General features: G+C 46.5%; 1 protein-coding gene across 3 annotated transcripts in view; it reads right to left on the reverse strand.

The window, feature by feature from the left end:
• MTRR (5-methyltetrahydrofolate-homocysteine methyltransferase reductase) overlaps nt 1–24,322 on the reverse strand; it is a 32,962-nt gene that overhangs the window by 6,102 nt on the left and 2,538 nt on the right. For 2 of the 3 annotated variants that reach the window (XM_027520061.1, XM_027520062.1), the window contains exons 3-11: nt 22,344–22,497; nt 19,591–19,708; nt 16,358–16,730; nt 10,614–10,736; nt 8,614–8,767; nt 7,417–7,505; nt 4,840–5,020; nt 2,505–2,547; nt 1,774–1,960 (exon numbers count right to left, since the gene is read on the reverse strand). In XM_027520061.1, coding sequence (XP_027375862.1) covers nt 1,774–1,960; nt 2,505–2,547; nt 4,840–5,020; nt 7,417–7,505; nt 8,614–8,767; nt 10,614–10,736; nt 16,358–16,730; nt 19,591–19,708; nt 22,344–22,497 — 1,422 coding nt within the window. The remainder of the gene's footprint in view (nt 1–1,773; nt 1,961–2,504; nt 2,548–4,839; nt 5,021–7,416; nt 7,506–8,613; nt 8,768–10,613; nt 10,737–16,357; nt 16,731–19,590; nt 19,709–22,343; nt 22,498–24,322) is intronic. The other variant, XM_027520063.1, reaches the window with a different exon arrangement.

The following is a 24,322-nucleotide window of genomic DNA, read 5'->3' on the forward strand; positions in this document are numbered from 1 at the left end:
TAAATAAATAAATAATGAGCTATTTTTCTAGGCCCAAAGTAGTGGGCAACCCATCACACGTATCATGAAGAAATGCACACACAAAATGAAGACAGGGTCCTTCACATCAGGACATAAAGGGGCAATGCAGACGAACGCCAAGAAGGGGTGAAGGGTTTAAGCGGAAACTAGGCAAGCGAGACAGAAACGAAGGGGCTGCCCTAAGGATGCCAGAGCACCACACGGCCTCTGCTCCTGTGCATCCAGGGTTTGCTGCAAAGCTAGACTAAGAAATGAGATACAGATAAAAATCTTTTTGCTACAATTTCAAAAGGGTTTTCTTCTAAACCATGTGCCAGGGACACTTACAAGGAATCAGCTTGTTAACATACTTGACTCTCAGTTTCACTCTGCCATATGCTTCAGTTACACTGAGTGATACTAACACTTAAGAATGACGGGAATCGTCCCTACATCGCATACAGATATAATCGTATATATATTTAGCCTTTAATTCAAGGGAAGCTGTCTGAAGTCCATCCACAGGATGGATACAGCACTTTTTAAATGGAGAACTGGCAGAGTTGCGTCAAATGGCTGTTCTCGTCTTGGAGGGAAGCTGTGATGGATATTACATTAGCCTTATTCACTTGATTCATCCACCTAACAATTTCACTGAAGGTACTCAATATGACAAGCACTTAGGATGGAGAAATGAGCAAACCAAATCTATGTCGATGGGATGCATATTCTACTGTGTGAAAAAGACAATAAACAAACATTCATCTACAGAAAAACAGATAATAAGTTAAGTTCCATGAAGCAGAATAAAACTGCTGAAGAGACCACACTCCCATGTTCCAGGGACGGGGAGGAGACGGGAGAGTACTAGTCGGCTCCTGCTGCACACCTCCAGGGCCTCAAAACTGGGTAGTCAATAAAAATCTGTTACAATGGGGACGAAGAAGCGGGAAAAGGACAGGAGGAAAGAAAGGACACGTGAGAGGCACCCACGCTTGGTGTCTGTAATGCAAGTGTCTCAGTATGCTATCTTTAACTTTTTGGAGACCTGCTATTTCATGAGACCATGAAGTGACACGATACTTGCGTGTCAGCACTATTACTACAGCATTTCTTTCCAAAAGAGAAGTTTCTCGGTTCTCAAAATTTTGTGGAGGTAAGGAAACACACACGGTAAAGCACCTGTTTCAGGCAGCAGACTGGGAAAACACCAAGTTCAAGGGCAATTTTAAGCCCCAGTCTTCTCTTAAGCTCTCTCAAGTATATATCAGAAGCCTTAATTCCCCCAAGGGCTGTCAACTTTTTAATTTCGGTAACAGAGCAACCAAACCAGGAATAAGACATTATAAATGTCTTATTTTTCAAAACCATGGAAAAGACTTCATGATAAAGACTCAACTTTTTTTTTCGATTTCAACCATTCTTATGGGTGAAGAGGGAGAATGTAATTGTTCCCTTTGCATATAGTCTCAAATGAGATTTTGACAAGTGTGAATCAAAATATAAAACACAAAAGGTCTTCTGTTTACGAACGTGATGAGCAAGGACTGAATACTGTACTGTATACAATTCATACTTTACACATTGAGGAAACACACGGACTATTTAATACTGAGTGAAAATTATGTTCTCCTAACTTTCCAAAAGACTAAAGCTCAAGTGTGGCATAGAGTTTCCTTTGAATGGTTTGTTGGTAATGAATGATGCAGGGGACATTTTTCCAACTAAGCAATGAACGCTTTCCACGTCACCAAAACCGCATTCTCCTCATACCTTGGGAGCCAGGGCTTTCTTGCCATCTACATGGTTTGCACACATGTATGGCTGAAGAATTGATTCAACCAAGGTGGCTAGCCAGCCCGTGCACACGCCTCTCCGAAGAATCACCTCCGTGGTGTTAGACAAAAACTCCACGATGTTAAAAATGAAATGAAGCTTCCCTGGGTGAAACAGACTTGAGCTGCAAAGACAGAGGCGAGTTTTTAAACTCTGCACCAGGACTAACACACACAGGCCAGACCAGGCCTTTTTTTATGCACTGAGGGGTATTTCTGCGTGCGCACTCTTCAGAGAACAGCTCTGCTGCTTGCTGCAAAGTCAGCCCTGCCCCCAGCATCCTGGTATCACTCAGGACAGTTTCTGGTTACCTGTGTGCCCCAAAGACTAGATGAGATTTATACAGAACCCCTCCCTCTCCCCTTCCTCCTCCAGCCCAGCAAGCGGCCAGGCACACCAATAAGGCCACAGGGGGAGGACTTGGACGCTCGCTAAGCAGGGACACGGTTCTGGACTGCAAGAGCCATGAAGATGCCACGCCCTATGCACTCTGGGAGGACGGGGGTGCAGGTCTGGTGTTCTTCACTCCTTATCACGTCTGCTGCCGTCTTCCACAAATCTGGTAGGTTTTCAGTAAATGGACCTGTAGCTAGCAAGGATCTGAAGGTCTGAGTTTCACTGTATTTTAGGAGAAAGATGCTATGTATGACGTTAATAAGCATCAGTACCTTGCGCAAGAGTACGGTCTGGGTTGGAGCTTAGGAAGATGTTCTAGAAAAAAGCAAAAACAGGCAACTATTAATTCACTCCTACTGAAAATAAAGTATATGTATACACGTAAAGTACATGTAAAGGTCTGACTTCTAAGTGTTCTCTTATTTAAAATATTCAAAACAACTGTTGTTTCCGTTTTCATCATACTTTTAAGTACCTATACATTCACTGTGAGTAAGCAGACCATTACTAGATGCCACATCCAAATCTTAAAGACCAAACAGAATCCGTTTCCTTAATGTGAAGCCAGTAATTTCTACCTAAAGGCGTTTGGTTTTTTTAAAACAGCAAACAGGAATAAGAGTAAGGTCCACAAATGGGCTTCAGAGTCAAGGAACCAACTATATTGTTTTCTGGGGTGTCTCCAGAGTTTTCAGACTTGAAATACAATTGTGACTCAAAGATGATTAGACTGTGGAAAATACTGAGGCTGAAAATATTTTTCCTTATATTTATAGGGTTATAACAAAAAACTGGAGTGTAACGGTGAACACTCTTAAATCAAGTTACCCAGAAATCCAGTGATTTCAAGACACATAGGTACTCTTTCAAAAGGAGACTAAGAGTCAATATTTGAATTGTCCACTAATAAAACTCTGGAAATTTTTGTGTTCAGTATGTTATCATTTTGATAGTTATTTAGCAAAAATTTAGAAAGCCCTTTCTAAATGTCTTACAGTTGCAATGTCAGAATAAGATTTAAAAGAGGGCTCAACACAAACCCCTAGGTGTATTAAGTTTTCTCATAGACATTAGGAAATAACTGAAGTTTCTGTAAGTCTCAATTATAGAAACTTCTAAAGTGTATAAGCTGAAGCGTCTATACTTTGGTCACTTGATGTGAAGAGCCAACTCATTAGAAAAGACCCTGATGTTGGGAAAGCTTGAAGGCAGGAGGAGAAGGGGATGACAGAGGATGAGATGGTTGGATGGCATCAGCATCTCAATGGACGTGAGTTTGGGTAAACTCCAAGAGTTGGTGATGGTCAGGGAGGCCTGGCGTGCTACAGTCCATGGGGTCGCAAAGAGTTGGACACAACTGAGGGATTGAATTGAACTATTAGCTCAAAAGAAAGAGGATAAGAGTGTTCATTTGAACAGGAAAATGAGAAGAGCAGCCTCACCACTTGCAGGAGGACAGAGAACACTAAGAAGTAAAAAGGGAGCACGAGCCTCACTTGTAAAGGAGCCTGACTTGTAAAGGCCTGACTTGTCAAGGAGTGCCCTTCACTGTACTCGGCATCACAAGGGACCTTGCCAGCCTAACAGTACAAAGTACAGTACATGCTTTCCTGTCACTATTCGTCACTGCAGGAAAACAGACAGGAGATGACAAAAGTACAAACATAGAAAGTATTAAATAACAAAGGTTTTAAAATCCTATAAACGCTTATAGTCACCATCCCTGGTAAACGTCTCCAAGTCCGGACACCAGGTCCTTAAGGAAGATCTGAAACTCTCTTCTGCTGGAGTACAAGGACCAGAAGGCATGATCGGGGCAAAAACCAGGGTGACCTTCTATCTGGATGCCTGTCTCCCCAAGTCCACACTCGGAGGCACCCTGAGTAAGGCCACTTGTTTATGCTGGGCCAGCACTAGACCCTTGGGCTCTTGAAGAACCAAAATCTGGACCTGCCCAGGTGGGACATTTCTGAACCCTGCTCACAGAGGGCACACTTCATCACACTCCGTCAATTATCACTATCCTTAAAAAAGATACTTTTCTTGGAAAGTTCATTTTTAGATAAAATTTGGCTAAGTGCTTTCTGAAAAACAGATTCTAGGCTGAAGGCTGAGTGAAAAAAGAGAATTACAACTGATTCTATTAATGGAGAAAAAGAGCCTGCTGCTGGGAAAGATTGAGGGCAGGAAGAGAAGGGGACAACGGCGGGTGAGATGGTTGGAAGGCATCACTGACTCGATGGACATGAATCTGAGCAAACTCCAGGAGACAGTGAAGGACAGGGAAGCCTGGTGTGCTGCAGTCCATGGGGTTGCAAAAACTCGGACACCTCTTAGCGACGGAATGACAATAATACTGAGAGATCAAATGACAGTGACAATGGTAGGAAAGAAAACTGAAAAAGCAAACAAAACAAAACAAAACGGGAGAGAGATCCTCTGACCTCAGGAAGGCAGTTCAGCTGGATAAGGCCCCAGGAAGCCCAGCCGTGAGACGCTTGCTTACTGACCAGTATGGAAACGTGCCCCCACAGGCCTGCAGGAACTTGAGGTGCCCTTAGCACAGAGGGGCTGCCCGGGGAGGGGGCTGTGACGGCGGCCACTCACCGAGCAGGAGGCCGAGCGGAGGCTGGCAGGACGGGAAGGCCCGCAGCAGGTCGGACAGGCAGGCGCCGGCCTCCCTGACGAAGCGGGTGTAGTCGGCCGCCCCCTGCCTGCTGCACAGCTCCTGCAGCCGCCGCCTCTCCGCGCTGTCGCCAGTGTGGTCCGCAAGCGCGCGCAGAAATGCCTGTGGCCAAGAAATCAACAAGTCACCACGTGCTCTGTGGTCACAGCGTCAGAACACGGGGTTGGTGTCCACCTGGGATGTGCCCAACTATAAAAAAAAAAGGGAGTGTGGCCACCAGGAGTGTGACCAGGAAAAGGGTATTTCGTTTCATATTTGCTCTGATGGCAGCCCATCGAAGTGGGAAGACCCATTTTTATTTTTTGGTCACCTTCCCTGTATCTTAAACTGACCTAATCAGTCATAAGTATGGTCTCAAGTTACATGACAGCTATATGTGAGTAAGCAGGAAGTCAAGTCTCCCAAGCAAACTTTTTTTTTTTTTAATATTTATTTATGTAGCATCTAGTTCCCCAGCATGTGGGATTTAGTTCTCTGACCAGGGATCGAACCCAGGGCCCCTGCATTGGGAGCCCAGAGTCTTAGCTACCAGACCACCAAGGATGTCCCTCATTAACCAAATGTTTTTATCTCAGGACACAATACCTGTTCCTGTCTTAGCTGATGACTACAACCTGGATTTCGACACTTATTTGAGCACCATTAAGAGCTTTTTCTGACAGGCACTGGGTACAAGAGGACACCTAACTTGCCCAAAAGGCTTCACAGGAGAGCGGGAGCAACAACGCTCCCTGAAACAGAGTGGGCACCACTGCATCCCAGGCCTGGACACCCTTGACGGGGGTGATGAGATCACATTCCCGTGGGGTCACGGGTCTCCACCGACTAGCCAAGAATCCCTGCCCAACCTACCCAGAGACCCACCAGCTACAGGAGCGCAGGAGCTTACCAAGAACACTTCCAGCCAAACTTTCTCAAGTCAATAAACCCTCCTAAATTACAGGCTAAAACAGTAGCATATTTCTCATTTTACACTTAACAGAAACTTCACAGTACTAATAAAGGGAATACTGTATTACGTGGAGAACAAGTTGACAAACGTTACTAAAACTTAAATTCTAAATATTTTTAACACAGTAATTGTACTCCAAGGAATTTATTTTTAAAAGAAAATTTAGACAGGTGTATACAGATGCAAACAGAAGGTTGACCTAAATGGGTTTTTAATAGTGAAAAACTGGAAACAATGGACTGTCCTTAATCAAATCAACAAGTATAGCATCTTTTAATAAGATCTCCAGTATGGTTCCATGTTGGGATATGCAAACTCATGATTTCTTTTTAATAAAAGAAGGTATGTTACAGAACAGCATATATACTAGCAACACAAATCCAAATGTTAACTGCAGTGTGACGGTGGCTCAGTCGTGTCTGACTCTACATCCCCATGGACCACAGTCCACCAGGCTCCTCTGTCCTTGGGACTCTCCAGGCAAGAACTGGAGCGGGTTGCCATTTCCTTCTCCAGCAGATCTTCCCAACCCAGGGACTGAACCCAGCTCTCCGGCTTTGCAGGCAGCTTCTCTACTCTCTGAGGCACCGAGGGAAGCCCTGTGAACTGCAGGAGTCTAATTAAAACGCACTTTTGCTTCCTGTATTACTTTTGTGCCCAGACTTTTTACAAGCATACTGCTTTTGCAGCAAGACAAAATACATTTGTAAATATACACACTGTGAAGTTTTCAGAAATGGTAGAGTTGAACTAAAATTGTGAAATTACGCAGGAAATTTTCATCACAGTGCATCGTAAATTTACTCAAATTATACCTAGGACTAAGTCTCTCTATTGAGCTCACTTCCCGAAGACTACAAATGCAGTCAGCACCTTAATAAAACAGAGAATGAACACTGCAGTGTGAGCAGTGTAACGTGATCATGTTTTTATTCACTGGCAATACAAGTTCGGTAAAACAGCTTGCAGAGTTCACCCATTAACATCCCTCAACAGGGCCAGAAAAACGGCGGTGGCGGGGGCACAACACAGACACCTAGTGGGTCTCCACCCCCAAGCCTGTCTCAGCGTCAACACGACCCTTCGCCTTTCCCTCAAGAATCTGACGTAATAAATTAACTACCGACTTTTACACAAAAAGGGGTCTTCCCAACCTTACATGAGGGACAGGTGAGGGAAAGCCCCACTCCCCAAGCCTCCTGTCAACTAGAGAAAAAGTGTCCGTGCACAGCTGGAAAACCCATGTCATCGAGGGCCACTTTCATCCCTGGTTACCGCGCAACATCGAGTTAACGTCTAGTAAAATAAGATTAAGGAAAAGCCCTACTTGAAATTCTTGTTTCAAAAGAAAACATAACATTTCAATACAAGAGCAATTTAAAAATATTTGTCCATGACATCACAAAGACACAGCATGGCTTGGGAACTATTCTGAACACAGGCTATGAAGACCACATTTTCCAAGCCTTCAAATGATTGAATAAGCTCTAGAGAGACATAAAGCATATTTTTAAGTAGATACCAAAAGAACTTAAAAAAACAGTACCTTCTTGGGAACGGCTCGTATTTCGAGGCACCAGGTGAGAAGGAACTGGAGAGAACACCTCTCAGGTACGTGCTGGGGCAAGGCTGCGCCTGTCCAGGGAGATGCGGAAGAGTTCACGACAGAAAAAAAATAAAGATGTTTCCAACCCCTAGGAACACTAACAGCTGTAATCTTTTACACTGTAGTGCTATCAAAGTACAGTATGACTTTGGTCAACGTTTATTCAGTCAAAAGATTTCCTCAGCAAAAGTGTGAAAGAAAAATCCACTTTACAAAAACAATTTTATTAATTCAACAGTATTACTATATCAGCCATACCTATGAAATCTAGGTTTACCAAACAAAAGGAAGGGAAATTATCTAAAACCAAAGAACAAAAAAGCCCAGGAATCGAACTGGGGTCTCCTGCATTGCAGGTGGATTCTTTACCAACCGAGCTATCAGGGAAGCCCCTCCAAAAGATGGCAGTGGTCCCATAACACTACCTGTCTTCCTCAGAAAGAATTTTAGAGCTGCCTGAGCTCTAGTTCCAGATTCTAAGCAAATCACTGAAAAATAATTTCCCTTAATCATGGAAAAAGCAACTATTTTCATGTATTAAATAAGCAACAACAAATAGGCCATGAGACACAAACATGAAACAACTACCTTTTTTTTGGCCACGTCGTGCAGTTTGTGGGATGGTCTCCCACCAGTAATTAAACCCGGGCCCCAGAACTGAAAGCCTGGAGTCCTAACCACCAGGGAACTCCCAACAAAAAGCAGTTTTTAAAACAGATTCATATAATATAGTTTTTCTGCATGACAACTCTAGTGTTCTAACTCAGAAACAAAGCAATGCTGACTGAAAAGAAACAACCTAACATATTGGCTCAACTAACCAACCTGCTTTTCTGAAACCACAGTTATATTCATCTTTGTGTTTCCCAGATTGCTGTAAGCTTGCTGATGTCTAGAGTTCTGGAAAAGTTGATTCTTCAACTTCATTTTTAATGTTTGTAAGCATCCAGTAAGCATAAACTCGACCACCACCTCATTCAGGGTAACTGACTCGCCCAGGGCACCTGCTGGGGATGCTAAGGACTCCCACCCAAGACCAGCGAGCGCCTGTGTCCCGCCCTCAGGCACCCGTGCAGACTTGCCCTGTCACCCCCGTGCCCCCAAGGATGTCCGGAGCAGTAAGACACAGGGCTGCACCTTTCTTCCTCGTGTCTGCCTTAATCGTCACGGCGACATGGTGCTCTCTCCTGTCTGCGAGCTGCAGTCTCTGCAGCAGGAACTGCACTTCAGAGTCGCTGTTGGGACAGATCACGTTGAAGGCATCTCCAGGCTGGTAGGAAAAATCTGTTTTCTAGAGAAGAACCAACACGAAATAAAAAAATGCCACATGAGTTAAGAGTTTTAGTTGTGGGGCAACCAACACAGTTTTTCTTATATGAACATTTGAACATACAAGTTCGTTTTTTGCAATTAGAATTATTTTGTTTCTAACAAATAAGACCAATTAACTAAACAAGCATACTTTTATTAGGAGTTATTTTTTAAAAAGAAATTTTGTAATTATCTAATGTTTTGCTTTATATCGAGTATTCACAGACTAGAAATTAAAACCTGCCTCTTCTGGAGATTAAGGTGTCCTGGTAAGTAGTGTTTCTAATAATCCATGTAAAAACCCTCTTTTGAAAATATACACACACACTTTAGGAGCAAAGAAATGACTCTTCAGTGGTCTCTCCTTACTTCTTTCCTTTGGGGAGGAATGGGGTGGGGGAGACCGCTTTTCTCCCTTTAGTGACATGCAACATTAAAGCGTCTGCCTTGGTTGTGGCTGTGCACAAACTCGGGCTCCAGGTGGAGCCCCCTCCCACAGCAGGTCTACGCACTCTGCATAGAGTGGGGTAGGGGTGTGGAGGGCTCTGGGAAGGGGCCTCTAACCACACATGCTCACACCCCTAGCCTGTGAGGAACACAGACACAGACTGGACCCACCAGTCTGCCAAACCTCACCTCTTTATGACAAAAGTGTGTAACAGAAGTGAAATGCTTTCACATATACAGGATATTTAACAGCAGGGATAAAAATGTTCAAAAGAAAATGGAATTACTCAATAGTATGAGAGTCCCTTGGACTGCAAGATCAAACCTTTCAGTCAATCTGAAAGGAACTCAACCCTGAATATTTACTTGCAAGGACTGATGCTAAAGTTCCAATCCTTTGGACACCTGATGCAAAGAGCCGACTCACTGGAAAAGACCTGGATGCTGAGAAAGATTAAAGGCAAAAGGAGAAGGGGGCAGCGGAGGATGAGATGGCTAGAGAGCATCACCAACTGACTCAATGGACATGGTTTGACCAAACTCCAGGAGACAGTGAAGGACAGGGAAGCCTGGCATGCTGCAGTCCATGGGGTCGCAAAGAGTTGGACACGGCTTAGCGACTGAACAGAACAATGGTATGTAAGCAAAACCATCTAGTTTTGATGCCTGCCATATTTCTTTTTTTTCTATCAGAAATTCAACTAAACCTCCACCAACAGCCTTGACACACTCTCTTCTGAAAGTTCAGCCCACTGAGCTCCACAGGACCCACACCCAGGGCTGAGCCGCACGACTGTGAGCAGGTCCAGTCACGGCTTCCCACCTGAGGCCAGCGGCTGGGGCAGGGGCTGGGGGAGGCTTACGGATGGGGATCCAAGAGCCAGCACAGATACCCCCTAAAACTGTGTGCAAAATGCTTATATATAATCATTCTTCTGGAGGGGGGTCCATGATTTCTCCCAGATTCTCAAAGGAACAAGGACCACCACTCTGAGAAGTGACCGTCACAGGACGGGCTAGCCTGGGCTCGACTCCCCTGGCCGCTGACCTCAGCTTCCTTGCCTGGGGCTCCTATATGCCAGTGCTGTGCTGATTCCATTATTCTTTCGTGGCTTAATGAGTAAGGCAGCAAAACTACTCTCTCCAAGTGGAATCACCTCCAGACACTCCTCATTTCAGCCCCTCCTTGAAGTGAAAAGAAAACAGGGATGAGACAGAGAGACAAAATGACGGGTCAGGAATAAACGCGACGGGCCAGGTGGCTGGCCGCTGTCCAGACACCTCCTCCTCCCGGCGCGTGTGGGTGAGGACACACCATGGGCGAACCTCTGCACTGACTGGCAGCATCCCTGCGCTCAGAGACACATTCTGGAACTTACCGAGATGTCCAACTCTATCAGAAGAGTGGTTTTTATGGCATCATTCGTAGTCAGCTGAACTGCCTTTGAAACTGGAACGTGAAACACTGGATCCACCAAACTCACAGATGCGTGACTTTCCTCCTTGAGAAAGAAATGTGATAAAGTGCTATAAGCGCGATTTTCAACTATTCTTACCACTGCTTCACTTAGCGGCAACGTCAGAGCTACAGGATCTTTCAACGTTCCCTGATGAGATTTCAGAATTCTTCTCTAGGGTAAATGGCTACAGACAGGCCTCTCAATCTTTCAGAAGAGAAGCTCATCTATATTTTAAACTCCTTGTCTACTAGACTTTAAAATTTCTGAGATTATATGGAAAATATCAGATACTAGCACTTTCCACGGAAAAGTCTAACAGTCTTCCTAATGAACTATGCAAAAAGAGTGTGTGTGCCCATTTCAGAAGGAGATTCGAAAGGAGTGACAGATGTTTACGGTCGGAAGCTGTCTGCACAGATGGTGACAAGAGCCCTCAGAGCGGTGTGCGGTGCTGTTCCACAGAGCTTTCTGGACGGTGGGGATGCCCCATAACCTCACTGGCCGATACCTGACCACTGAGCACTGAGGCCTGTAAACATGGCTGGTGTGACTCAAGAACTGAATTCTTAATTTAATTTTCATTAATTAATAGTAGCCACACACAGATAAAATTAGACAACACAAGCCTTGGGAAACTAGAAAGAAACCCAAATCTTGGTCCTACCTCACCAGATTCATAACTTGCTGCTTCTAAGTTCTAATAAAAATAGAAACTTACATCTCGGAAAGTGCTGGTCAGTTAGCTGTGGATGAGTGGCTGTGTGGGAAGGCCATGGAAGGCCAGGGCTGAGGGTCTGAGAGTTGTAGTGACAGGGACGGGGGCACAGCCTTCAGCAAGGCTGCCGGCAGTGCTCACAGCGGGCCCCCAGCCCCTCGCTGTCACCTCCGAGGATCCTCTGAGCACTCAAGGTCACACCTCCGTCTAGAGGCTGCCCATAGCCAATGACATCAACGATTGTAAAGGCCCAGCCCCTGTGCACAACCCAGGACAACCCTGAAGGACTGCCCCGGCTTCAGAGAGCCCTGCAGCTCAGCTTCTTCTGTATCCCATCTGGCTCCTGCCCCGTGACATCCTGGGGTGAGGGGGAGGCCCCGAAGACCATCTCACAGTGATTCCTGGTAGCCCAGCCTGGGACAGCCAGGGCCAGAGTGGCCCAAAAAAGTCACTAAAATGGGCGTGTGGTGCTGGAGGGCTGCCCCGGCCGGCAGTGAGAACACACCTGGGGACAGGACACCAGCTGCTGCGGGACACGTGCTCGGGACCGAGGAGGGCGCGGCACGGATGGGGCTGCTGGGCTGGAGGCTTACGGCTAAGCTTCACTGACACTTTTGGAAAAAAATGCAAAAAGCCAAGAATAATGAGGCAACAACTAAAATCTACCAGTGAAAGCCAGAGGACACTCTCAGTAGCTTACACATGAGCACTCACCTGCCGCAGCCTGAGGGCAGAGAAAGCCAGGGATGACACGGCAGGGAAGAATGGGGGAGCGACACCTGCGTGAACGTCTTGAATCCGGAGACAAGCCCTGGCACCCGCGGAAGGGGCTGCTCCTTCCGTAAGGGCAAGAGCTCCCTTCTCGCGTTAAGACAACACAGGGACTCCACCCCGCACCCTATCCCTCCTCCTGGCTGCTGGACCAATAACTACAGTTAAGAAGCAACAGGCCTGGCTGCCCGTGCGCTGGGCCAGCTCCAAAGAAAGGGCAGGACAGCACCATGCATCAGCAGAATACGTGTGCCCCAGACAGGAGGCCGAGGTCCCGGGCCAGGCGGGGCGGGACACAGGTCCGGATGAAGGGCTTTCTAACTGGGACGCTCTCCCAGGACTCAGGCTTTCCTCACCCTGCCAGAGCCCCAGAGATGACGTAAACACGTGGACAGCAGGGCGACAGAGCAAAGAAAAAGCGAAGTGGGGCAGAAATGCCAAGACACTGGAAGACAGGATTGAAAAGCTCAGAGAAGAGGGCCTGCCAGAGTGGACAAAACCACGCAAGGCCAAACCCACCAGCCGACAGGTGCTCCCTGGAGCACCCAGAGACCACCTCACTGCCAAGGCCAACAGGACCGTGCTGGTCAGGGGGACAGCCACACCACCGAGCTCACCTGCTGACCAGAGCTCACAAAGCGGACACCCCCACCCCCGGGCACCAAGAACTGAGGGAGGTGGGAGCACTTGCCAGGAACACCGGGGGAGGGGTGTGCACAAGGATCACAGTGAGTAGAAAAGCTGGGGGGCGGCCGGGGGCCCAAGTCCCAGAAATAACGAGAATGATGAGCACATGGCTTCCAGAGGCTCAAAATGAATGGGCAGCCAGCAAGGGCACTGGACCAGTCCTTACGAGGACAAGAAACCAAGACGTTATGAGCGGGAAGCTGTCCAATGAGAGCTCGAGACCCCCTGTCCAGCTGCTGGACCTGAGTCAGCTGTCAGACCCGGAGCCCTCCCATCCGACGGCAGGAGCAGGCAGGCCCCCAGGAGAAGCGACTCCGCGAGGCACAGAAACCGCACTCACTGACGCCGCCCCCAGGGATAAAGGTGCACTGGACTCAGGGACGGTGGGTAGAGGGGGCAGTGCGGCCGCTGGCCCTCACAGCCCTGAGATCTGTGGCCGGGGCAACCGGAGTCCAGGGGTAAACGAGCACTGGACTCGGACAGCAGGGAGAAGGGGCAGTGCGGATGCTGGCCCACACAGCCCCGAGGCCTGAGGCCGGGGGTGACCGGGGTCCAGGGGTGACCGGAGTCCAAGGGTAAACGAGCACTGGACTCAGGGACGGCGGGGAGAGGGGGCAATGCGGCTGCTGGCCTGCACAGCCCTGAGATCTGCGGCCGGGGTGACCGGAGTCCAGGGGTAAACAAGCACTGGACTCGGACGGCAGGAGAGGGCCAGGTGCAGCTGCTGGCCCACACAGCCCCGAGGCCTGAGGCTGGGGGTGACTGGAGTCCAGGGGTAAATGAGCACTGGACTAAGGGACGGCGGGGAGAGGGGTCAGTGCAGCCGCTGGCCCACACAGCCCCGAGGCCTGAGGCCGGGGGTGACAGGAGTCCTGACCCAAGTGTGGCTCAAAGGGCCAGTCAGTGGCTAACCTAGCGGTTAGCAGTGAAATCCTGGCCTGTGGGCTATGAGCCATCACAGTGGGGAGGGTCAAGAAGAAGCCTCTGAACCTGACACCTCTCTCTCTCACCTCTCAAGATAAAAGATGAAAATTAGACTATCCTGGGGAGAGCGATAGATATCAAAACAATCCTTAAAAAGCTGAAGGACACGGGAGGATGTCTATCATGGCTCCATGGAGTTCACCAATCGGGCCCCTGGAAAAACCAGACAGCTCCTGGGGGATGACCCTGAGCCAGCAGCAACCCAAACAAGCAGCAGCCCCAGGCACGCCCGGGCGGATAAGAGCAGTTAATACAGCCTCTCGTGCAGGGTTCATCCAAGAGGATGTGGCCAATGTGCTCTCTTCCATCTCCACCCACAGAGGACCAGACGTGCTCACAGGCACGCACTGTTTACCATTTTGCCCCAAGACTGTGACAGTGTTCCTGCTCGCTGGCACAAGACAGCGTGAGTAAACGGGGACCGTCTGGACACTCAGCAAACCTTGCCCAGCCCCGCCGCATCAACACCTTCACGCCGGGGAGACGACGCTGGCGTCCCCACGGCCCATGGAGACTCAGGGCTCGTGGTGATGTCCGGTGTGTCAGGACGTCCCCTCCCGAGGAGAGGATGCACTCTCTCCTCCTGCCCTTCACCGGGAGAGGTGCCTCCCACCTGGCAGGCCCCAGCAGCTCAGAGCCGCACACCCCACCCAGACACTGGGTGACACGGGAGGATGCGAGGGCTGGGGGCCCAGGGCAGGGAAGGGCTCTGGGCAGGGCCCCAAGACGCGCCCACTGAGGCCATGCGGCACGTAGCCCTCAGTCCAGGCGGCCCCACAGTGGTGGGGGCACCAGGGACGGGGAGACGGTGCTGGGTGGAGGGAGTGGACCAGCTGTGGGCTCTGTTATGGCTGCACTGAAGCTCCAGCTTCCCAGGCGGTGCTAGCGGTCAAGAACCCACCTGCCAATGCAGGAGATGAAAGAGACTCGGTTTCAATCCCTGGGTCGGGAAGATCCCCAGGAGGAGGGCATAGCAACCCACTCCAGTATTCCTGCCTGGAGAATCCCATGAAGAGGGGAGTCTGGCCGGCTACAGTCCCTGGGGTCACCAAGAGTCGGACAAGATGGAAGTGACTGAGCGCGAGAGCACCAAAGCTCAGATTCTGGTTCTACCCAACCAGGCACCATCCTCCCCTCCCCCACCCACCCTTCTCCCCAAGGGGGTTATCCCAAGATGATGCCCTAAAACAGGAAATTTATTTTCCTCAATCCCTTATCCTCTAGGTATATCCTTTAAACAGATTTACACGTTTCCATTAAATAGTTGAGATTTTAAAAAATCTTTTGAAGACATTACCAACAACTCAAGCCTATTTAATGACACCTATCATAAAAGAAACTCTCAAGCAGATCCTAAGTGAAGCACCTTGTCATATCAATCAGAGATCAACACCCCTGCCACACACACTCACCCTTGCAGCAGAAACCCGGGGCCGGCTCACCACCCTGAGCCCACCCGCCCGGCACATTTACCACAGCCACGCCTGTCCCCAGTCCTGCCTAAGATGTACTTGTTGTGATAATCCCTTTTAATAAAGAATGAAACATGAGCGTGAAAACAATAACCCAGGGAAGGTCACATAAAAACCTACCTGTTTGTCTGAATGCATTAGAAAAACACTGTAAAAATATGATGCTGGAAACACTGGTATGCATATCAAGTGTTCGCAAACAGTTTTCAAATAAACTAGAAAGCGGCACTTAAACTATTTCTCAAATGTCTTTCCTCATTTAATAAAAAGAAAAGCAGAAACCAGAAACCATGACAGTTGCATTAAGAGTGTGGTTTACCTGAGAAAGCCCACACAGAACTCCCTCTGAACAGAGAGGGGTCAGCCATGCGTCACAAGACTGGCTGCCCTGGAAATCTATTCCAAGCACATTGGAAGAAATTTCAGGGAACCATATGACAATAGTGGGGTAATATCAGCTATTATTCAACTTGATGCTCAGAAATGTACAGATCACTTTAAAGTCATTTATTTACTGATAGGAAAGATACTCAAGGCATAGAAAAAAGATTTAAACAGACACAAACAGCTTTATAAAATATCATGAACAGAAAGAAAAACCCCTAAAATGGAGTATCCCAGGACAGCAAAGATCCACACTGGAAAAGTGATCTTACTGTACCTGACTCAAATTAGTTGCTGAGATAGTTTTCTGAGAGCCCACAACTCGCCCTCACCTGACTGACATCTAAGGCAAGAAGCCAAGACATTACTTCTCCAAAGGAATGGAGAAACTGAGCTCATACCCATTTACTTCTTCAAAGAGAAGCCACGTAATAACACAAGCGCCACCTTTAATGCCTGGAGGTAACGCCTCTTTGGGAGCTACTCAACTCCACCACTGCAGTGCAGAAGCAGCCTTGGATGGACATGGCTGTGTTCCAATAAAACTTTATTTACACAAGAGCTAGTAGACCACATTCACCCAGCACGCCATAGTTTGTTGGCCTCCACCATAACATAATTTAAAAAATACCACCAACATCACTGCTTACCTGGCCAAGGGCCTCCTCCAGATGCACCTCTAAATATTCCGGTGGTAAAGAGGGAATATTCAGAGAGGCTTGTGAAAGTGGGGGTACTGAATGGGTAAGCGAGGCCTCAAAGTCTACAATCAAAGTACTTGATTGATTGCTGTTCACTGCATTTTGTTCCAAAACTTTAGCAGCCTTTCCTCCAGAATCATCTAATTTCAGAAGTCCAACTTGTGATTCCACGTGTAATAATTCCGGCGTCACGGCGTCACGGGAGGCATGAGATGCCATCGTGAGAGTTTCACTTGTGTCCTCTCTTCCTCTGTTCGACAGAAAATGCTTCTCGAGGGCGGCCCAGAGTCCGTTAATCCATGGCTCAACCACAAGTTCTAAACTGAGTTGTAAAAAAAATAAGAAAAAAGAAACAAACCCTTTAAGTTCTTCATTTAAACACATGACTATGGGATAACGGGAGAATCTGTACACTTGACAGAATGCTGTACAACTGTCAGAAACATTTGGTATGAAGGCTATTCAGAATACAGAAATACTTATTATTTAGCTAAAAAGCAAAACATTACTGTGTTCATTAGCACTGAGCTATAAAAAAGTATGAACAAGCATAAAAGAGAACAAAAATGAAGATGATTTAGTAAAAGGTGATAGGAGTATGATTCCACTTAACTTCCTAAAATAGAGTTGGTATTGTAAGAAGACATGGTTTTAAACAGGCATGATAAATTCTGATGAGGCTAACGGGAACATACTCAAAATCCAAGTCTACTCTAATATCATAAATGATAATTACATCAAATGCACCACCAAGTTTTGCCTAGTCAATTTACTGATCTTTGTTTCCTACAGACTTAAGATACCACCAAGAAACCACTCCAGATTAATGCTCTTTGACTAAGAGCTCCACACTTCAATCATCCTTTAGGAGAGCTGGATTAACCGTAAGTACATTATAAAATATGCTCATCTACTGACTACTGGCTGGAGAAGGAAATGGCAACCCACTCCAGTATGCTTGCCAGGAAAATCCCACTGACAGAGAAGCCTGGAAGACTACAGTCCTTGGGTTTGCAAAACAGTCGGACACGACTTAGTAACTAAATAACGAACTGACTACTGGCAAAGTATGACAACAGTACCATTCCCTACACTCTGTTCACAGAGTGAATGGCTAAGAAGTACTGCATCAAGACCTTGAGAAGGACGTCTCTGTCATTTTCAATCACAACTCCAATGCGTGATCAGTTACGTTACAATTCATAGAGCTAAGTGACAAGAGGAGACACTTGTGGACCTCTGTCTTATCGAGACTTTGGCTATAATTTCATTGTATTCATTTACTGCTCACGTGGCACATAGTTAAAAGTTTGGTGACACAGTACATCCATTCTCTCAGGAACATTTGGAAGAGCAAGCGTATAAAATTAATGGCTCAATAATGATAGCTACATTTAAAACACCATTCTCAGAACTCAGAAATACTAATATGGTAATACTCTTACAAGAAAGCTCATGCCCGCTGAGTATGCACTGTATGGCAGGCGTTGTTCTAAAACATCAAGTTTTATTCATTCATTTGATGCTTCAAAGAATCTTAAATAATATTATTTTTATTATTATTGTTATTATCCATTTCACAAGGGGGAACACCAAGACACAGAAAGTTTAAGTAATTTGACCCATGCTTCATAGTCAGTAAGTGGGGAAAACCAAGAATGTGAACGCAGGTATTTTAACTCCAGTCTACATTCTTACGAAGAAGGCAATGGCACCCCACTCCAGTACTCTTGCCTGGAAAATCCCATGGATGGAGGAGCCTGGTAGGCTGCAGTCCATGGGGTCGCTAAGAGTCAGACACAATTGAGCGACTTCACTTTCACTTTCATGCACTGGAGAAGGAAGTGGCAACCCACTCCAGTGTTCTTGCCTGGAGAATCCCAGGGACGGGGGAGCCTGGTGGGCTGCTGTCTATGGGGTCCCACAGAGTTGGACACAACTGAAGCGACTTAGCAGCAGTTAGCAGCTACATTCTTAACCCCTTCAATGTGGTGGTACAGTAAGCCAAGATGTCTCCTTGAAAATATTCTAATTTTAGAAGAGTACTTAGGCTGAAAATTTTAGAGATGCAGGCTGCTGAAGTATACACTGAAGAATTTTAATGGTCAGGGCAATAAATCAACAGTGAACTCAAAAGCCTCTGAAGTAAAATATGAGGTGAGCAATCGGAATAATGGATTTATAAGCGTTTAGCATTTAAACAGCTCACACAGGACAATAAACATGTAATGCCAACAAGGTTTTTCGTGGGGAAAAGAGCCCAACACAGCAAGACAAAACTGAAAGGTAACAGGCAAGGCAATGTGGTGGAGCTGTCACCATAAGGGACATGTGCCCTGGGGCAATGGAAAAAAACTCACAGCATCACTGCTGCAGAAAATGACGGACGCATGGACTCACAAAGGTGAGTTGCGGGCAAACAGAAGTGTCTCCAACATGCCCGTGCAAGGTGGTATATGCAGGAAAGCACAGCCTTTGCTGAACTTGTCATGTTGCATAAGCCCAGATCTAGTGGGTGAGATTTACTTAATACACAGAGACAGCAGAAAAAAAGATCAAGTGCATGCCTGTGCTGTTATGACAGAATAAGGACAATTCTATAAGGTCTTTTGAGTTCACACGTTAAGAGGATTTGTAAGGTGGCACGTAGGGTGAAATACTGAACTGTAAAAACAAGAATAAATTAATGAAACAGAAATTATATTCCTGGTTGGCAGGATGGTAAATGACCATGAAGACAGGGAGGGAGAGTGTCAAGGAGCCAGGGTGCCGGGAAGGCCTGTGGCATGCCTTCTCCACCTGTAATGAGCGGCCGGGAGCCCTGCATGGGGAGGTCCAGAGTCCAGTCACTCCCCTGCAGGCACATGCTTTCCAAGTTCCTAAAGAAAACAATGACTTTTGCAAACAGCTGTACACTTCCAAGCCTGAGGTAACCGTACTGGGCTACCTTCCTAGTGTCTTCCATTAGCAGACACTGAGATGGACGGGGCACTTTGAAAAAAAAAAAAATTCAGCAAAACAGATAAATCAAGCTCTAGAGGATTTTCTTTGGTCCCCAAACTAAAATAGGACTTTCAAGACTGAAAGTTAATGCTAGTTCAAAAGTGAACCCCTTTTGTAAACTGACTTACATCATGTACAAACATGCTTTACTGGAAATGACAGAGGTACATTGCTCTTACCCTACACAGTCATCCGCGTGGCCAGTGTCGTAGAAACGCTGGGCTCCAAGCTCCTGAAGTCGTTTATCAATTACCTTCCCCCCGTTACAGAAGTATGTGTATTCTGAATCACCCAGACCTAGAGTCCAAATGGGTTATTAGCACGAAGTAAGGTTTAAATTTAACCATATTCAGAAGACAGAAACAAAACATTCAGAAGAACACCATTCAAAGCTCTTCTTGACGAAACAGGAAATAATGCATAGCTTCGTATTTTCTTATTTTTTCCTTGAGGAATACTACCTATGCAAACAGAAACAAAACAAGTACTTTGGACAACTGTTAACACAAATATATCTCACATTTTTGTTTCCATGAATCTGTGTAAAAATATGGTAATCTGAAAATAAGGATTAGCATACTAAATGAGAGGGTAACAGGCAGGAAGGCCAGGGGTCTCCAAAGGGAGGAAATAGGCTGCAAGTGTCAGACACTTTTTCTCTCTCTCTTAAGCAGCAGGAGAAAACATACTAGTGTTAAATTTTTTCCCCTGCTCTATACAGATTTAAAAAGAGGTTTCTCTTAAAATTCTGTGTTGCCATGAGGACACCTGGCTCCACCAGAACTTAACTTTTCTCAAACCTTGAGCTAACCAATGCATTTTTCTTAGGAAATGTTTGTCTTAAGCTATGGTAATGAACCATGTATTTACCTTAGACTCTTTCCTCTTAGGACTTAGAATGACAAGGGCTCAACAAACCTGTGTGTTCTACTCATGCATTGTTCCCCTAATCTGTAACTGTTAATGAAACTATATATTTTCTTGGAAACCTGCCTTTCTTCAAGATTCATGCCAATCGTTTTATGGCCCGGGATGACCCTCCTGGTGCCAACGTTATCTCAAAATGCATATTGTGGGTGAGGGGCTTGGTGCCATTCTCTAAGTTTTGGGACATCTCCTTTCTCTAATTAGCAGCCTGTTGACAGGTATACAACATACTGCTAAAGGCTAGCAGGGGGGCACTCTTTCTGTTCCCTTCTGATGTCTATGTCAGAAGTCTTCTCTATCTGTTTAATACTTTAATAAAACTTTATTACACAAAAGCTCTGAGTGATCAAGCCTTGTCACTGGCTCCAGGCTGAATTCTTCTCCTCTGGAGGCCAAGAATCCCAGCGTCATTCTTGGTTCAGCAACAACCTTTGCTCCTTTCACAAGAACATGCAATATCTGTATTTTCAGGCTTTTCTGATCCCACTGCAGGGTCTGCAAACTACAGCCTGTGGGCAATTGCCATCCATTGTCTCTGCAAATAAAGTTTTATTGGAACACAGCCAGGTCCACCTGTTCACACCTTGTTAAGGCAGCTTTCAAGCTCCAACAGCAGAGATGAATAGTTGTTAGATAGACCAGTGACTTACGAAGCCTAAAGTATTTACTATCTGGTCCTTTATAGAGTTTACTGACTCCTAATCTAGAACAAGAGCTACATCCAAAACACAAAGGACCATTTACTTGCTGTTTCTGTGTTGATATATTAAGAATTGCTTCTGTGTTTCCTCTTAAGAAATGGACTAACACTTTCATACTTGTTAAAAATTTAAAATTAAGAGCTTAAATTTTGCACTTGTCTCCCTGGATTTTTCCTACAAGAACAAGGTGAGCAATCCATTGGTGGGCCCATGCTGCTGCTGCTGCTAAGTTGCTTCAGTCATGTCTGACTCTGTGCGACCCCATGGACTGCAGCCTACCAGGCTTCTCCGTCCATGGGATTCTCCAGGCAAGAACACTGGAATGGGTTGCCATTTCCTTCTCCGGGCCTAAGATTGACTAAAATGGCCAGACAGGCTTCGGTCTTTCCTTTTAAATAATTTTGAGGAATTTTTAAAGCAATATGTACATGTTCACTCTTCTAAATAAATAAATTGGAAAAAATGAATTAAAAAGCTATACACACTCTAAAATGCTCTCTTGAATACACTACACACGACAGATCTCGGCCAGGCCAGTTACTTATCATCACACATTCCATCCTTTCTAGATACCCTCCCCAAAAGTGCTCTCTAAGGAGAACAGAGAGCGTGAGCCAGGCAAATGAACCCTCAATTCCCTCTTTGGTGCAACTATCTCACTGCACTGGTCCTTCTGAGCCTTTAATATTTTAAAGCTATTCTTCAGAGAGCCCTACCCTAGGCCAGTGCTTCTTAAGTTGGGGTACACAGTAGTCACCTGAGAGCTTTAAAAAACAATGATCCCAGGACCCTACTTCAGAAAGATTAAGTCAGAATCACAGTGTGGTGGGCAGGAGGGGGGCACTCGAAGCAATGACAATGGGAGGAAAACTCCCAGCGGGTGCTAGTGTGCGGCCAGGCTGGAGAACCAGCATCCTAGGCAATGGTCGTCTGCTAAGGAAGTCGTCACATAAGACCTTTGAGGGAAAAAAAACAAAAAACACAGCATGCAGAGTTGCTCCTTGGGTTTGGCAGATTTGGGGTGAGGCCCAACCACTAACACTTCGAAAATGTTTCCCAGATGAATCTGGTGTGCGCCCGAGGTTAAGATGCAAAATGCGGCCCTCCAGAGGAGCTGCTGGTGGGTGATGGCTAGGAAATAGTACCTGGTTTACCCTCAAATATTATACACACATAAAACACATCAAAACTCAAGAAGGACAAAATCTATACAATGATGCACCATGGTTTTGAAAAACACATTTAGATACTAGCGCTAAAGCCAGCAGTAACATTCCAGTAACTACATAAAACACAGTCCACACCTAGTAATCCATACCGCAGGTGAGCCAGGAAGTCAGGCGGCAGCGTCTTGTCCTTAATGGCTTTAACAAACTTGCGGGCTGTGTCAGGCGGGTCTCCGTTGCCCGTGGTAGAAACTACCATCACAAGAGGGGCTGTTTCAGTTTTCAGATCATACTATAAAACAAGGGTATCATGTCAGAGATCTACTGCTATGCAGACTCAACATACCAGCAAAAACAATCAGCTTCATTTTCTGTCCTGTGGTCTGTGTCACATAATGGCAGAGAGGCACACAGAGCATTTTAAATGGCAAAGTGAAAGTGTTACTCCTCAGAGATCAGGAAACCTAGCTGTCAGGAAGGGCCTGACCGCCTCAGGGTTCCAGAGAGCCAAGAAAACGGAATACTGGGATCACTGGTGTTTCCAAGTCTTAAAATTCACATTTCCTTATTCTAATTCTCACCTAAATTTCAAGTACTCCCAATTAAGCACTTCACTCTCTCTATTCACAATCATGAGCTCTATCACTGGGCTCTGAGGTATTCACTTTATTTTTCATGCTGACGTTAACAGGTGAAGATTTGAGCTGACATCTTACCAGGCGACTCAACGTTTCTACAACACAACTCTGCAGTTTACAGTGAGTGACTTTACCTTAAAAAAGACAACTGATTGAGGAGGGCAGAGAGCTATTGGGTTAAAGTTGGATGAGGAACAACTGGAGAAACCATTCAGCTGAGGAGAGCAAACAACACGACTACCGGGGTATCAAAACCAACTCACTACTCACTTAACTTTTCAAAGAGCTGCTGGCCCCACCGGGGTCACTGGCGAGGGGGCCATGTCAGGGCTAGTTGTCTGATGCTGCTGACTCTGTTTCTGGGGTTAGTAACAGATTTGGACGGAGCTCCATCCTGTGGCACCACAGCTCACTCTGAACGTGCTGCAGGATCACGGAGCCCATGACTGGCAGTGCCCCAGGACCCTCCCGGCTGGGTGACTGGCTCCCCACCGGGACCCTCCTGCCTGGGTGAGTGGCTCCATCAGGACTCCGCCTGACCTGGCTACATCAAGGAACTTTGTGGTTTCCCTTCTAGGAGCTGAGCTTATAATTCACCTCTGTGGCTGACAGGCTAGTCTTTTCGACCAGACACATGGGAAGGAACAGAGGAGGTTGTGAACTGGAGCAAGAGTGCATGGCCGGGTGGTTTTTCAAGTACTGAGCTGAATCCTAGGACTTAGGGGCTGGCACATCACCATGGGTGTTATAAGAGCCCTGCTCGTGGCTCAAGCCTGAATGAGTGTTAGTCGCTTAGTCGAGTCCGACTCTCTGCAACCCCACGGACTGTAGCCCACCAGGCTCCTCTGTCCATGGGATTCTCCAGACAAGAATACTGAAGTGGGCTGCCATGCCCTAAGGCCTGAAATGCGTGTGACTATAACCTGAAGACCTCAGACTAGGTATTCTAAGCACAGATCTGTTAAGATCTCATGTAAACAACTCAGTGAACATGAGTCTGAGCAAACTCCAGGAGGTAGTGGAGGACAGGGAGCCCTGGCATGCTGCAGTCCACAGGGTCGCCAACAGAGAGACACGACATAGCGCCTGGACAACAATCCTACAGTGGGAACTTCTGCAGAGACTGAATACAGAAAGACAAGCAGCCCCCGAGGCTCCCAAAGATCCTACACCTTCACTCTAGATTCTGTCTTCACAAAAGAATTCAGTGGTTCTGCACTTGGAAGAACTCTGGCACAAATGACAAGGTCATTATTTCAGGGAAGTTTGTACAGGGCACCAGGATTCATGAGGTGGAAAGCTCACATGTTCCTGTGAACACACACACCTCAATTGTTCCCAGGCACCCAGCGAGAAAAACAAGGCAAATATACTAGTTCCATTTATAGTTGAGAGTGGTTAGTCATCCTAGTTTTTAAGACCATGCAGTTTAATTTAACACACACACAGAGAAAAAAGTTGGCAGAAGTCTTACAACAC

This window comes from Bos indicus x Bos taurus, chromosome 20 (genome assembly GCF_003369695.1).
Source record: "Bos indicus x Bos taurus breed Angus x Brahman F1 hybrid chromosome 20, Bos_hybrid_MaternalHap_v2.0, whole genome shotgun sequence".
NCBI classification, from domain to species: domain Eukaryota; kingdom Metazoa; phylum Chordata; class Mammalia; order Artiodactyla; family Bovidae; genus Bos; species Bos indicus x Bos taurus.